Source organism: Halichoeres trimaculatus, unplaced genomic scaffold (genome assembly GCF_033239565.1).
Source record: "Halichoeres trimaculatus isolate MK-OKI-2021-1 unplaced genomic scaffold, fHalTri1.1 fHalTri1_scaffold_12, whole genome shotgun sequence".
Taxonomy (NCBI): domain Eukaryota; kingdom Metazoa; phylum Chordata; class Actinopteri; order Labriformes; family Labridae; genus Halichoeres; species Halichoeres trimaculatus.
The window spans coordinates 22,701,474-22,714,432 of NW_027437190.1; the positions used below are offsets into that span (position 1 = coordinate 22,701,474).

Here is a 12,959-nt window from a genome sequence, read left to right on the forward strand (position 1 = left end):
AAATATTAATAAATAGAAACAATCTGTTAGCAGATGTTATAAAATGCCTACGGCTGCAAATTATGTGTGAGAAAGAGAGAAACAGAGAGGAAAGGAAAGTGTATAGTGTGGTAAAGAGGAAGGAAAGAGATCAGTGTCGTTAATTTGTGAGATTTGATCAGATCGTGATGCTACGAACAAGGTGAGTTTGGATTATATTATGTTAGCACTTAAAAACATTTGCAGAAGAGGAAATTTTCTCAGCTTAGTGTATTTTCTGTAATTTTTGCTGTTGGTTTGTGTCTCATCTGCCTTTCTTTGGATCATACATAACAGCAAAGTCACACATAGAACACAGAGATGTTAAATAACATGTTGTACTTGTAGTTGTTAAATCCATGTGTACTGATATTTAGTGCGACTGAGAGTGCAACACTGCTTTCATTCAAAAGTTCAACGTACATTATGTTGTACAGAAAAGTTTCAAGAAAAATAAAGTATTACATTTGTTGATCCATTTATTAGGAATAGATTATTAACAGGATGTTGTGATTCTGAGTTTAGAGTAAAAATTTTCTCTGTTGTGGGTTTGGGGAAGCTTATCAGGGGATCTGTTGTTATTCTGGGGGCATGGTTAACCACATTTAGGGCTTGTTAGGGCTCGACATGTAACAAGGATTTAAAAAAAATGTAATGAAACCCAAAGTGTAATAATTGATCAGTAATGTAACACAAGTGTTGAACCCGAATTGTAGTAAAGAAAAATGTAATAAAAATCAAAATGAATTAAATTTTTGCCCTAAATTTAACCAATTGTTACATTATTGGTCAGTTATTACTTTTAAGTTTTATTACATTTTTTGTTACATTTCTGGTCATTGTTACACATTGGGCTCTAACAGGGCTGAATGTGTTGGAGGAAAGACAGAAATAAATAAATAAAAAAGACAAGAAGTGGGAGTTGGGGTGAGGAATGTGAGTATGAAAGAGGAAGGAGAGGGATACTTCTGAAATTATAAAAGTTCTGCGTGAAGAGCAGCCGGGGTGTGGTCCTGCTCATGAAACTTTGCTATACCATCATTGAATGAACAAGCTCCATGAATCATCAGAGTCACAACCAAGAGGAAACTCAGTCATCAAAGTTGCCCTCATGCACAGTTAGATCATTTTAATAGAAAGTAAAAATAGAATAAACACTAACATCTCTCTGTCTGCTGTCAGGATATTTGAGAACATTACACACAGTTGTTAGGTTTGCAAAAGGAGAACTTGGCTCTGATTCAGTGTGATTCTGCACAATTAATCATCTTTACTCTGTAATCATTGCAAAAAAAGGAAAAATTCTAATGCCATAAAATGCTTTCTCATCCGCTGAGCATTTATTTAACATACTGAATGAAAGCTTTTTTGATGCAGATGGAAAATGGTCAAACTTGCCATCAGCTACTCGCAGGTCTCTGAGTGTCAGTTTAGTGGTCAATGAAACTAATTTGTGGGTTAATTTAGGTTCAGAAATCAACAAACACTTTAAAATTTGTTGATTATCAAATGTCACATATATTATGCAGTTCTGCCTCTGAGCAGATCATTAAATCACAATTGTTATGTTGTTATAATGAGCTGTAGTCAAAGCACTTCCTCTCATTGTGTTATGTAGATTTAGATCAGCACTCACACAATGTCTCTTATCCAATCAGATATCTTTATCTGAGCTAGCTGTTTAAGATAACGTCTTTATTATTATTCAACATGACTTTACACCCTGTGTTTATCTGTTGCCTCTTTTCCTCCCATAAATTTCTTTGTGTTTTATATTTTTGCTCAGTCTCCTGCTCCTCCTGCTCGCAAACGCCGCCCACTCCATACTGCAGGGATGGGTGGAGTCTCCCGGGTATCCCATTGGGTACCTACCCCATTCCAGTCTGAACTGGACCAGGTGTGCCCCAAAAGGTCACACTCTCTCTATCAAGCTGATCCACTTGGACCTGGAGGATAGCCAGGACTGTGAAAACGATGCCGTGAAGGTCAGAGGTCCACCTTGATTTCACATGTTTCTTTGCATTTTTGTTTTTAACTTTCACGCCTGCTTCATGTATTTGTTTTGTCTTTTTTCAGATCTATTCAAACGGAAACCTTGTTTCTGTTCTGTGTGGCAGAAAGGATTTTGAGGAGCTTCAGTCCTCTGTGAATCCTTTCCTCCTTTCCTCCCCGGGCGGCTGTCTCTCCCTTAGTTTCCACTCGGACTTCTCAAACACAAGGAGACACACCGGCTTCAGAGGCTTTTACTCAGACAAAGGTGAGATTGAACAAAAAAAGGAAATACTGAGGTTAATGATTCCCACCCAAATCTATTGTGACGGTACCTGTTCATATCCTTACCACTTCCCAAGAGGAGCTCAGTTCTTACTTTTCATACATTCCCTTACTGTAAAACCTTTGAGCCAAACTGATGGTAGTTGATATTTATAGAAAACAATACACAGTGACTACATGAGTTAAGAGTGAAGCTGGAAGTTCATTTATTGGCAGCAACTCGGTGATCATTTTTGAAATATGTCAAATGCTATATAGTGGTAAATTACAAAAGAATCACTTTTTGCTTATACAGTGTTACAGCCACAGTATGATACTATCATTATATTTACAGAGCACTTCTCCATACAGATAACACATTCTCTACAACAGGATACAAAGCAAATAAGGCTACTGCTAGTTTAGGTTAGCACAACACTAGGAACAAAGATAGACAATTTTGTGGATGAGTCAGAAAGTATCTACACCAATAGAAATATTGATAATGTGCAAATAAGTAAGGTTGAGAAGCTAGTGTGTATCATTTGCTTTAATATGCTAGGCTAGCCTTGAGCTAAGCTAAGCTAAGCTAACAACCTTTAAACTCAAGCTTTTGTTTTGATTAAAAGATAGCTTCAAAGGGTCACTGTTTTCATCAAATAAATCAAGCATAACCTGAAAACCTGACTGTACCTTTGAAACAATCAATGCTAATTGCTATAAGTTTTACAGTATTATGACATTATATTACTGAATAGAAAGAAAAATCTATAATTTAAAAAATCAAATAAAACACCTCTTAGGCTAGTGTTTCAGTTCAGGGCACTCCCTCTCAGAGATTTCAGGTGTAAACTATATTTCATGCTGTGACTTTTTACTTTTAACCTTGAATTCATTTCTCTCAGACTTCAATGAATGCCAGGATGATTCCAACAACCGCTGCACACAGTTCTGTCACAACATCATTGGCGGGTATCGCTGCTCCTGTCATCGCGGTTACTTCTTGGATGCAGACAAGCACACTTGCACAGGTACAAGGAGCTCATTCATGTGCAATCTCAAACAGAGCAGAGTTTACTGTCGAAATTTAAATCAAGGAAGATACAGCAAAACAGAAACATGAAGTGAAAATAAGAAAATAGAGGAAGTTAAAAAAGATAGGGAGGAGACCCGGGAATAAGACAAGAGGAACATGGATTGTGTAACACTCATGATTATTTTAATTGATGCGATTCGGGTAAAACACTTGTATCTTCCTCACAGTGAGCTGTTCTGAAGATCTGTCAGGCCTGAAGAGAGGAGAAGTATCCAGCCCTTTCTGGCCGTCTGCATATGCCAAGAACTCAAACTGTGTGTACACCCTGTCTGTGGAGGAGCATCTGCAGCTTGTGCTGCACTTCTCTGAAGATTTTGATGTAGAAGAGAGCGATGGTCAGTGCATTGACACAGTGACGGTAGGTGTGGAGAGGAAATACTTCAGTGAGCTCAGTTTTTCTGAAGAAAAAGAAGAGGAAATTCAGACAGCAGTGTTGAAATCGAGGCTTTCACACATGCACTTTCATTTTTGGCTGTTTTGTAGAATTTCTATGTTACAGGTTTTCGAATTTGGGGTTTCATCATAACATTCAGTAACTATGACCAAACTTAAATAACAGTCATTATAATTATTATAGTTATCATTATTATATTTCATGTTACCCTAAAGAAAAAGATACTTTAGTACCACAAATTAAGAGAATTCTTTACAAAGTGATTTATTTAATTAAGTGTAAACCAAAGGAACCTTGAATTTGTCCTGGCCTGTGACAGTATTTAACAGAAGCACCACTTGCAGCACTTGTTTGTTAACTCTGTGAAAAGGTTTATCAGCTCTGCATCAATCAGCATCTAGACAACACTGTTTTTCTCTACAATATTCTTCAGTTTAGACCCTGACATTGTTTTAAAATCATCTCTTATCATTTTTCTCTCAGTATTCTGCCTATTGTCTTGATGTAAAAGAAATGTTCCTCAAGTTGCTGGTTTGTTGCACACTGTAATTTTTTTTCCCCCTAAGAAGGCTTTCTCTTCTCACCAAACACAGATTTTATTCACCAAGTTGCTCCTATCTCAGATTCAAAGCCTGAGACTACTTTGACCTTAACAGAGATCACTTGATGTCATCCTTTGACTGGTCTTTTATTTTTTAAGGGCCTGTCACTGGGGTCAGATTTTCAGCTGAACCTTCCTCTGTCTTATTGCTTCAATTACAGTTACTTTGTGAAATTTTCAGAGAATAACCATGATGGATGTCTTTCCACTGAGTTTGTCTTGCTCCAGGTCATAAAACTTACTTCCTTGTTGCTCTGTTTGCAGGTTGAGACTTCCTCTGGGACTCTGGGGCCATTCTGTGGCAAAACAGGTCCTCCATCTCCTCTCTTCACTGACTCGCATCAGGTCCAGATCCGCTTCACCTCAGATGGTTTTGGCTCCAACAAAGGCTTCTCTCTCGACTTCAAAACCAGAGGTACTGCAGCTGCCTCACCTCTGACCCAGCGGGAAAAGTATTAGTGATGAAGTTTGATGAGATTTTTATGTGCTTATCTTGCGCCGCCTGCAGACAAGGTATGCCCAGCAGAGGTAACACCACACTCCACTGCGTCTCCTCCACAAGCAGAGTATCATCAGGGTCAGATTGTTACAGTTGCTTGCAAACTGGGCTACGTTGTCAACATAGTAAGTACAACCCCCCTCTGAAAAAAAGAAAAGAAAAAGTATCTTATGTATCATTAAGCTACATTAAAATGTATTATGTTGAATTTTTTTCATGCAGGAAGGAACTTCTACCCTTTTGACACAGTATGAAACAGCATGTCTGAATACAGGCAAATGGACTCACAGTCACACCTGTCAACGTGAGTCTGACCTCAACTTATTCATTGTTTTTAAGAACTATTGATTTTCCTTTCCCCCACAAATTTTTCATCTAAACTGTCATTTATAGCTGTGAATTGTGGTCGTCCTGATAACCCTGAGGATGGCTTCCTTGAGTTTGAGGGCTCGGGGACTCAGTACAGCAACCAGATCAAGTTTAACTGCAGCTCAAAGTATTACAAGCTGGTTGGAGATGGTAGATATAAAATCTTTACTCCAACTTTAAAATGATCTGATTCGTTAATTTTTTCCTCTAATGAGCTCTCTGTAATCTTTCAGACACATACACCTGTGGTGCAGATGGTGAATGGATATCTAATGGAGGCAAAACTGAGATGCCAAGATGCGTTGAAGGTGCTGCTTTGTTGTGGTTCTTAAAATCCTTATTTCCAGATGTTTCTGTTTCACATGTATCTTTTATGACTTGACTGTTCGTGTGTTCCAGTGTGCGGGATGCGTCATGAACATACTGTAAGTACAGGCCGGATCTTGGGAGGTAAAAATGCAAAGCTTGGAGAAATACCCTGGCATCTTCTCATAAAGGAACCCAAAAGAGGAGGAGCAGTACTGATTAATGACCGCTGGGCTGTGACTGCAGCTCATGTTGTGGATGACATAGGAAACAAACCTCTGGAACTGTTTGGTGCAGTGGTTAGCAGAGCAGCATTGTTGAGTGGTTCATACTATAATATGACCGCTGAGAAGATCATAATCCATCCAGGATATGTCACAGGCACCCAAGCTCGCGTTAGTTTTGACAATGACATTGCTCTCATCCGATTGGCTTCAAGGGTGGATTTCAGCCCGAACCTCCTTCCTGTGTGTCTGCCGGAGACAAACAGAGGTTTGATGGAGAACGAACAAGGCACAGTGTCAGGCTGGGGGCTTACAGAAGGCAAGAAGGGCTTCCATACATCCAGCAAATTACAACATGTTGATATCGGGGTCTACTCACGCACAGTATGTCAGGATACACCTGTTGCAGACAATAACCAAAACCTTGTTTTCACTGATAACATGTTCTGTGCTGGAGCACCAGGAAAAGACAGCTGCCAGAAAGACAGCGGTGGTCCGCTTGTTATGCCTGCGCTCGATGACGAAGGGCCACATTATCTGATTGGTATTGTGTCTTGGGGACCCCCCTGTGATGAGAGGCAGTACAAGGGTTACTACACCAAGGTGGAGAACTATGTAGACTGGATTAGGGAGACTGTGGGTGCCAAAGGAACAGCTAAGTAATGATTGAAGGGTGAAAAGCTGAGCTACAAAACCTAAATGACATCATACATGAAAAGCCTGATTCACATCTCTGAAAATTAAATTTTCAGAAAAATAAATAATCTTTAATCGCATGTACTGAAATTTTAAGCTCTGATCATAAAATGGCTTTACTTCTTTCTTTGTATTAAAGGAATCTGCAAATTCTCAACAAATGTGTCACGTGTAATGATTTCACTGAAAAGGACCCCTGAAGACCTAATGCGCAATATTAATAAATCGTCATTCTGAAAATCAAACATCAAAGACCCTTGTGAGAACAATAATAGAAAATTAAGCAAAATCCACTAAAGAAACACCAAAGATCACAGAGGACAGGAGAAAGCAGTTTTAAAACTTTACAAACTGATGCAGCAGAGAGTAAACAGATTTTAAACACACAGCAGATCACACACAAGGCAGTAAAGACTGCACAATGACGCAGAGTGTAACAAAGATAAAAACTTAGGACAACAATAACTCATTACAGGATGTTTGCTTGACTCATTTGTTTTGACCTTTGAAATACAACTTCCCATTTCTGGTTGGGTTTTTGACAATGAAATATTTTTTAATCTGCAATTTAAACATCTGATTCTGCTCTTCCATCCATATTTAACCCAGTGTGGACCTACAGCACTTTGCATGGACACTTTCTCTTGAGTACCATGGCTGCAGTGAAAATCCTGGTGACTCAAAACAAGAGAACTAATGCGTCTTAAAACACACTATAGATACTTCAAGGGCTGAAAACATGGAGGAAAACAGAAAGCAATGCAGAAGGCTTCACTACCACTGAAAGTGACAGCATTCAGGTATATATTGGTAGTGAAAATATCTACAGTTAAAATGAATCTAATTTTCTCTGAGTCCTGTTCAACAGATCTCTACTTTTAAAAAAACATACAGCTGCAGCCTTTGGGGTGATCCTCTACATCACATTATGGTGTGATTTTTGCACAAGTACAATATTTGGTATTTTACTTAAACATAGAAGCTTTTTTGTGCATGGCTTGGGTTTGACATGTTTACACATGTTATACTCAGATGCTATGCCATCATGCACTTGGACATTGAGCTACATGTAAAGTAAGGCGGGGTACTTGTGCCTTGATGTGAAAGAGGACCACACTGATACAAAAATAAATATTTGTCAGTTTGGGTTTTTTTTTTTTTAACTAAAAAAGTTTTTAACACCTAAATAACTCAGTAACAGGATTTGTGGCAAGTTCTGTCTTCAGGAATCTTGGTGAAAGACCTACAGCCCCCTCTAGTGGTAGATTGAGCATTGGTTTTGAGCAGTAACAGGGACAAAGTCAAGAAGCTGTTGACATAAGAATCAAATCTATTCACTGAGGTCATAATTAAGAATAAATCAAATGCTTTGAATTCATTTGAAATGCAGTTTAAAGAATGTTTCTTACGCTATATTAAAAGAAACTCATTTCCATAATTGGCGTCAGTTCTCTAAAATTGAAAATTTAGAGTTTGGTTCATTTTGCCAAGACAAACAAAAAGTTCCCGGCAATTGCACGGTGAGTTGCAAAATATTTGGAAAAGTCAGACTTTGAGACATTAATGCTTCACTTGAAAGAGAGACATTTGCGTCTGGAGCAGCAGAATCAGTTCACTGAAGGATCCAGTGTTTGATGCAGAGATGGGGTGGACACATTGTATCATCTGGTAAGTTCAGCTGGTCCTTACATTATTATTATCATTATTATTATGTTGAACTGACAGTTCAGTCACAGATTTTCTTTGACTTGATTACCAAAATTTTGCACATCTTTGTGCAATTATCGTTGCTGTTATCTTCTTTACAAAGACAGCTACCTTTGAAAAGTGTTTTGAATGTTAACCGAGTGTTTCGTCTCTGTGTGTGACACATTTAAAGCTCCATCAGTGTTATATGTGTGCATTGACTGTGCAGGCGGTCGGAGTGTTTGTTCTTTGTCTGTTTGCATCAACTTTGGACCAGCAGCCCAGGTGAACACAAACCGATAAACAGATCGATCTTTCTCTGTTTCTAGGATTCTGTTTGTGTCGCTGAGTGAGTGCTGGAGGCTGCCTGAGCCAGAGCCTCAGATGCACGGGGAGGTCAAGTCCCCTAAGTACCCCCAGCCTTATCCTCCGAACCTGCAAGAGCAATGGGATCTCAGTGTGCCTGAGGGCTACCGGATCAGCCTCACCTTCACACACCTGGACATTGAAGCTTCAGAGGACTGTCACTTCGACTCTCTTACAGTCAGAGCAGTCATTGTTGTTGTTGTTGTGTTTGAGTTCTAAACTTGGTATGGTTGAGTGCAGGGATGTGACTTTTTTTAATGAAGTGGCTTAATGTTTGTGTACGTTTACTGTAAATGAATGGCATGTATTGTCCCTTTGTGTCTCCACTGATCCTAAAAACTTGACCTTCCAACTAAAGCTTCATGATCATTTCTTGTCTGATCTTTCAGGTCGTCCAAAATGAAAAGATTTTGGGGAAGTTTTGTGGTCATGAGAATTCTGCCGATGGACACCACCCTGGAAATCAACCCATATTATCTGAGGGCAATACACTCAGCCTTATCTTCCAATCAGACGAAAGCAACCCTGAGCGGCGCCAGAACGTGGGCTTCTCGGCTCATTATCAGGCTATAGGTAGAGATCATCCACTTCCTGTCTCACTCTGTCACCACACTGCTCGTTTTCACTCTGCCTCTATGCTCCTCTCATCATCAGACATCGATGAGTGCTCTGCAGAGGAACCTGCAGATGGCTCAGGTCCACTCTGCTCCCAGATCTGCCTCAACACCCTGGGCTCGTACCTCTGTTCCTGTCATCATGGCTATGAGCTGCGATCAGACCAGCGCTCCTGTGTTTGTGAGGACTGTGTGATACTAACTCCTCATGTGTATGAGCAATACAGTACACCGGGATGTGCTCAGTCAAAGTACAATTTCTGCAACTCACCCTGATTTCTTGTAGAATGTAATCCTCCTTTAGCGGCACGTTCAGGAACATTCAATTTGAGAGTTCAAAACCCCTACAAGGCAGAACATGACAATAACTCACACTGATATTATTGTATTTTGGTGAGCAGGTTGCCAAAAAGCAGAAAAAACGTTCTTATGGTGAAGAATGAAAAAGCACCCACTCAGTCAGGTTTGCTCGGTTTGATCAAATGTAATATTCAAGCAAAGAATTCCCCAAGTATTTTGTGCAGTGGTCTCAATTCCTCAACAAGAGTTGCACTAAACTCAGAAGGCAAACATTGTGCTGGCTGGCTGCTTTAATACAATCACCCGGCTATGAAATGATCAATGATTTCTTCATTTTGTGACTGCCCAGTATCCTGCATTGGTGGTGTATTTGACGAGCCAGAGGGACATCTGACCAGTCCAGGGTTCCCTATCCCTCCACCTCATGCTCTGTCCTGTCAGTACATGATTTCAGTGGAGCCCGGCTTCATTGTTACTCTGAACTTCAGTGAAAACTTCCAAATCGAGAGCCTGGAAACTGAGCAAGGACCAATCTGTCTCTACCACTGGCTGCAGGTAAAAACAAGCAGCATTCAACATGCCAGTGTGTATTAAAGGAAATTAAAAAAGAGCTCCTAAATTGGGTCATAAATGAGTTAAATGAACTTTGCATCTTTTTTCACAGGTGACGATTCCAGACAAAGAGCCTGTGAAGCTGTGTGGCACAAGGAGTCCTGGTCTGATCGAAATAAACTCTCATACTGTTAAGCTGGACTACCACGTTGATGACGGAGGTCTGAGCCGAGGCTGGAGCCTGGACTACAGCACGCGCAGTGAGGAGGGAGGGAGGGATGATAAATTACACTGAACACAATTCCAGCTTATAAAGATAATACCCAAACAAAGTGGCACTTAATACAACTTTTCTGACAGCAATATGTTAATAAACCTGTGTATCATAATACCCCAAAAAGGTCCACATTAAGATTATTGAAACCACAGGTAAAACTGTAACTCCATATATGTACAGAGTGCATTTGCTTTTGATGTCACATCTCTATGCATGTCTTTGTTTCCAGGAGTGAAATGTTTGTTTCCTGGCACCGTAGCAAAAGGCAGAGTAACTCCCATCATTGATGAATATTTCTACAGAGACTACATTTCTGTGCGCTGTGATCAAGGATACAAGCTCATGATGGTAAGATAAAACTTACTACTTGTCTTACAATGTCTAAACTTTAAACTCCTGTGAGGAACTTTTGGTTTCATGTTGATTTAGGCGCCCCCCTGTGGACAGAACGGTGCTTTCATTTCTCTTCTGGTTTATGATGGCACTTTTTTTTTTTTTTTTCTATTCCCATGCCACTTCCTCGAAAAGGTTGACAGTTTGCAGTGAGAAGAGTGAAAAAAAGGGCTCTCGCAGTTTCATGCTGTTAATTTTTTTGGCCTGTCACCCAGCACCACAGGTCTCAGACAACAAATACAGTAGCACCAGTCTTTACTTGTGTTTTTTTTGGCTTAAGCAGAAGAAATGGATATTGAGTGTTAAGCTTTTCAAAACTAATTACACACTCATCCCAGAAAGTTTAAAAACAAAAGTGAGGGCTTCTTTTTAAATTTCAACAAAAAATAAATTGTTATTGGAATCATTTTTTCTTCAGGATGGCTGGGAGATTGACAGTTTCTCCACTATGTGCCAAAGCAATGGACTGTGGCACCTCCCTCTCCCAGAATGCCACAGTACGTTTATGACCTTAAAACTCAGACAAAATATTTTTTTAATGTTTTCTGATTCAACCACAAATTAGGTTCTTTTAAAACTTTCCTGTTTCACAAACAGGGTGTGAAAAATGTCCTTGTTCTGTTTCTCTGTAGTAATTGATTGTGGGGAACCAGAACCTTTGCTGAATGGAGGAGTGACCTTCCTGTCAGGCTTCATGAATCAGTACCTCTCTGAGGTTCAGTATCACTGTAACGGACCATTTTACGCTCTCCTGGGAGGCCTAACTGGTAAGAACATGAGCTCTAAGATTAAACATCTAATGTTTCTCATTATGTTTGTATTCTTTTAATCTTAGAAGTTATAACCACGGTGGCAACCTGTATCTAAAACAAATCAGATGTAATCAACTGAGCTGTCACACTGTACGGACACACCTGCGTATTCTTCTGCATCTCTGAAACTAAGGGGCACGCCTGACTTGATTCCTCTATCATCTTCTCTCTTCTCTCAGATACTTATACATGTGAAGCTGACAGGAGATGGAGATCCAAAAATGATATTTTTGCCCGCCCAATGTGCATACCAGGTATAGCTTTTTGATTGCTCAAACCTGATTTATTTTAATGAACTACATAGGACACCTGTTTTCACGTGACATGTGTATTTATGTCTGATTCAGTGTGTGGCCAGCCGACTGTGCAACTCTCTGGGGTTCAGAGGATCTTTGGAGGCAGTGATGCACCAGACAACAGCATCCCCTGGCAAGTGTTTCTTACGAGTGACATGGGGCGAGCAGGAGGCATGGTGATAGCAGATCGCTGGATTATGACTGCAGCTCATGTCCTAGTTACTGGAGGAGTGACAGTAACAAATACATCCCTAAATGTAAGTGGGCTGCTACTGATTTACGCTGCATCCTTCTTTTTGTCTGCACCTCTGAACTAGTGTTTGTTTTTTTTCCCCCTTTCTGCAGGTTTACATGGGAGGTAATGATGTTAATGTCATGATCACTTCCTCTCGCATGTTGACTTCGTCTATCCATATTCATCCTGAATATAACAACCCCAATGATGTTAACTATAACAATGACATCGCCTTGATCAAACTGCAAGACCAAATCACATTCAATGCATCCATTATGCCAATATGTTTACCAGCAGAGGATACACCATATATCACGGGCTCAGCAGGGTAAAATTTCATCTTTTATTGAGGCTTGTATTTGTTTTCCACTTAATTTTAGTTTGAGAACTTTTTGCCCCACTTTTGAAACTTCTTGTGCTTTTTTCCTTTGTTTTGTAGATTCAAAATACCCTTTCCCTGGAAATAATCCATGGTAACCTTTTTTTCTGTATTTTTTACAGAGTGGTGTCCGGCTTTGGCTATACAAAAACTAATAAGAGCAAGAGGTTAACAAGTAAGCTAAAATATGTGGAGCTCCCTGTGGTGGATCATGGGATTTGCGAAACTTCAATCAGTCAGCTGAAGAGGAATAACATACCTAATCTGACAAGTAACATGTTTTGTGCTGGCGTCCCTGAGGGTGGTAAGGACTCGTGCCAGGGTGACAGTGGTGGCCCCTATGCTCTGTGGGATGGCACCCGCTACTGGGCCGGTGGGATTGTTAGCTGGGGGATTGACTGTGGACAAAAAGGGAGATATGGTGTCTATACCAGAGTCTCCAACTACAGGGGCTGGATCGACAAGACCATGCAGGAAAACTGATAACAGTTATCTATTAAGTATTGTGAGCATGGTGAGCATGGTAATGGTTTTTACATGAATTAAGAACAAAGATAAACCATTTTTATCAGAAACATGAACTGCGGGCGTTT

The 12,959-nt window shown here is 40.0% G+C and overlaps 1 protein-coding gene across 1 annotated transcript; it reads left to right on the plus strand.

The window, feature by feature from the left end:
- The first annotated feature begins 115 nt into the window (after window positions 1–115).
- LOC141800614 (transmembrane protease serine 9-like) lies at window positions 116–12,849 on the plus strand. Its single transcript, XM_074683277.1, has 22 exons — window positions 116–181; window positions 1,805–2,003; window positions 2,095–2,275; window positions 3,177–3,302; window positions 3,535–3,725; window positions 4,627–4,777; window positions 4,871–4,986; window positions 5,084–5,165; window positions 5,255–5,380; window positions 5,464–5,538; window positions 5,630–6,419; window positions 8,472–8,685; window positions 8,898–9,081; window positions 9,163–9,303; window positions 9,772–9,977; window positions 10,087–10,234; window positions 10,481–10,599; window positions 11,063–11,141; window positions 11,277–11,411; window positions 11,804–11,988; window positions 12,098–12,315; window positions 12,489–12,849. Exons 1-22 carry the CDS (start codon window positions 168–170, stop codon window positions 12,847–12,849), a joined length of 4,041 nt encoding a protein of 1,346 aa, XP_074539378.1. The 5' UTR covers window positions 116–167.
- Window positions 12,850–12,959: the final 110 nt, after the last annotated feature.

What these genes read in the sequence shown, in the direction of transcription:
- LOC141800614 (XM_074683277.1), top strand. An exon ending in GATGCCAAGATGCGTTGAAG is followed by an intron (nt 5,539 to 5,629) that starts GTGCTGCTTTGT and finishes CGTGTGTTCCAG; the next exon opens with TGTGCGGGATGCGTCATGAA. An exon ending in CCCTCTCCCAGAATGCCACA is followed by an intron (nt 11,142 to 11,276) that starts GTACGTTTATGA and finishes GTTTCTCTGTAG; the next exon opens with TAATTGATTGTGGGGAACCA.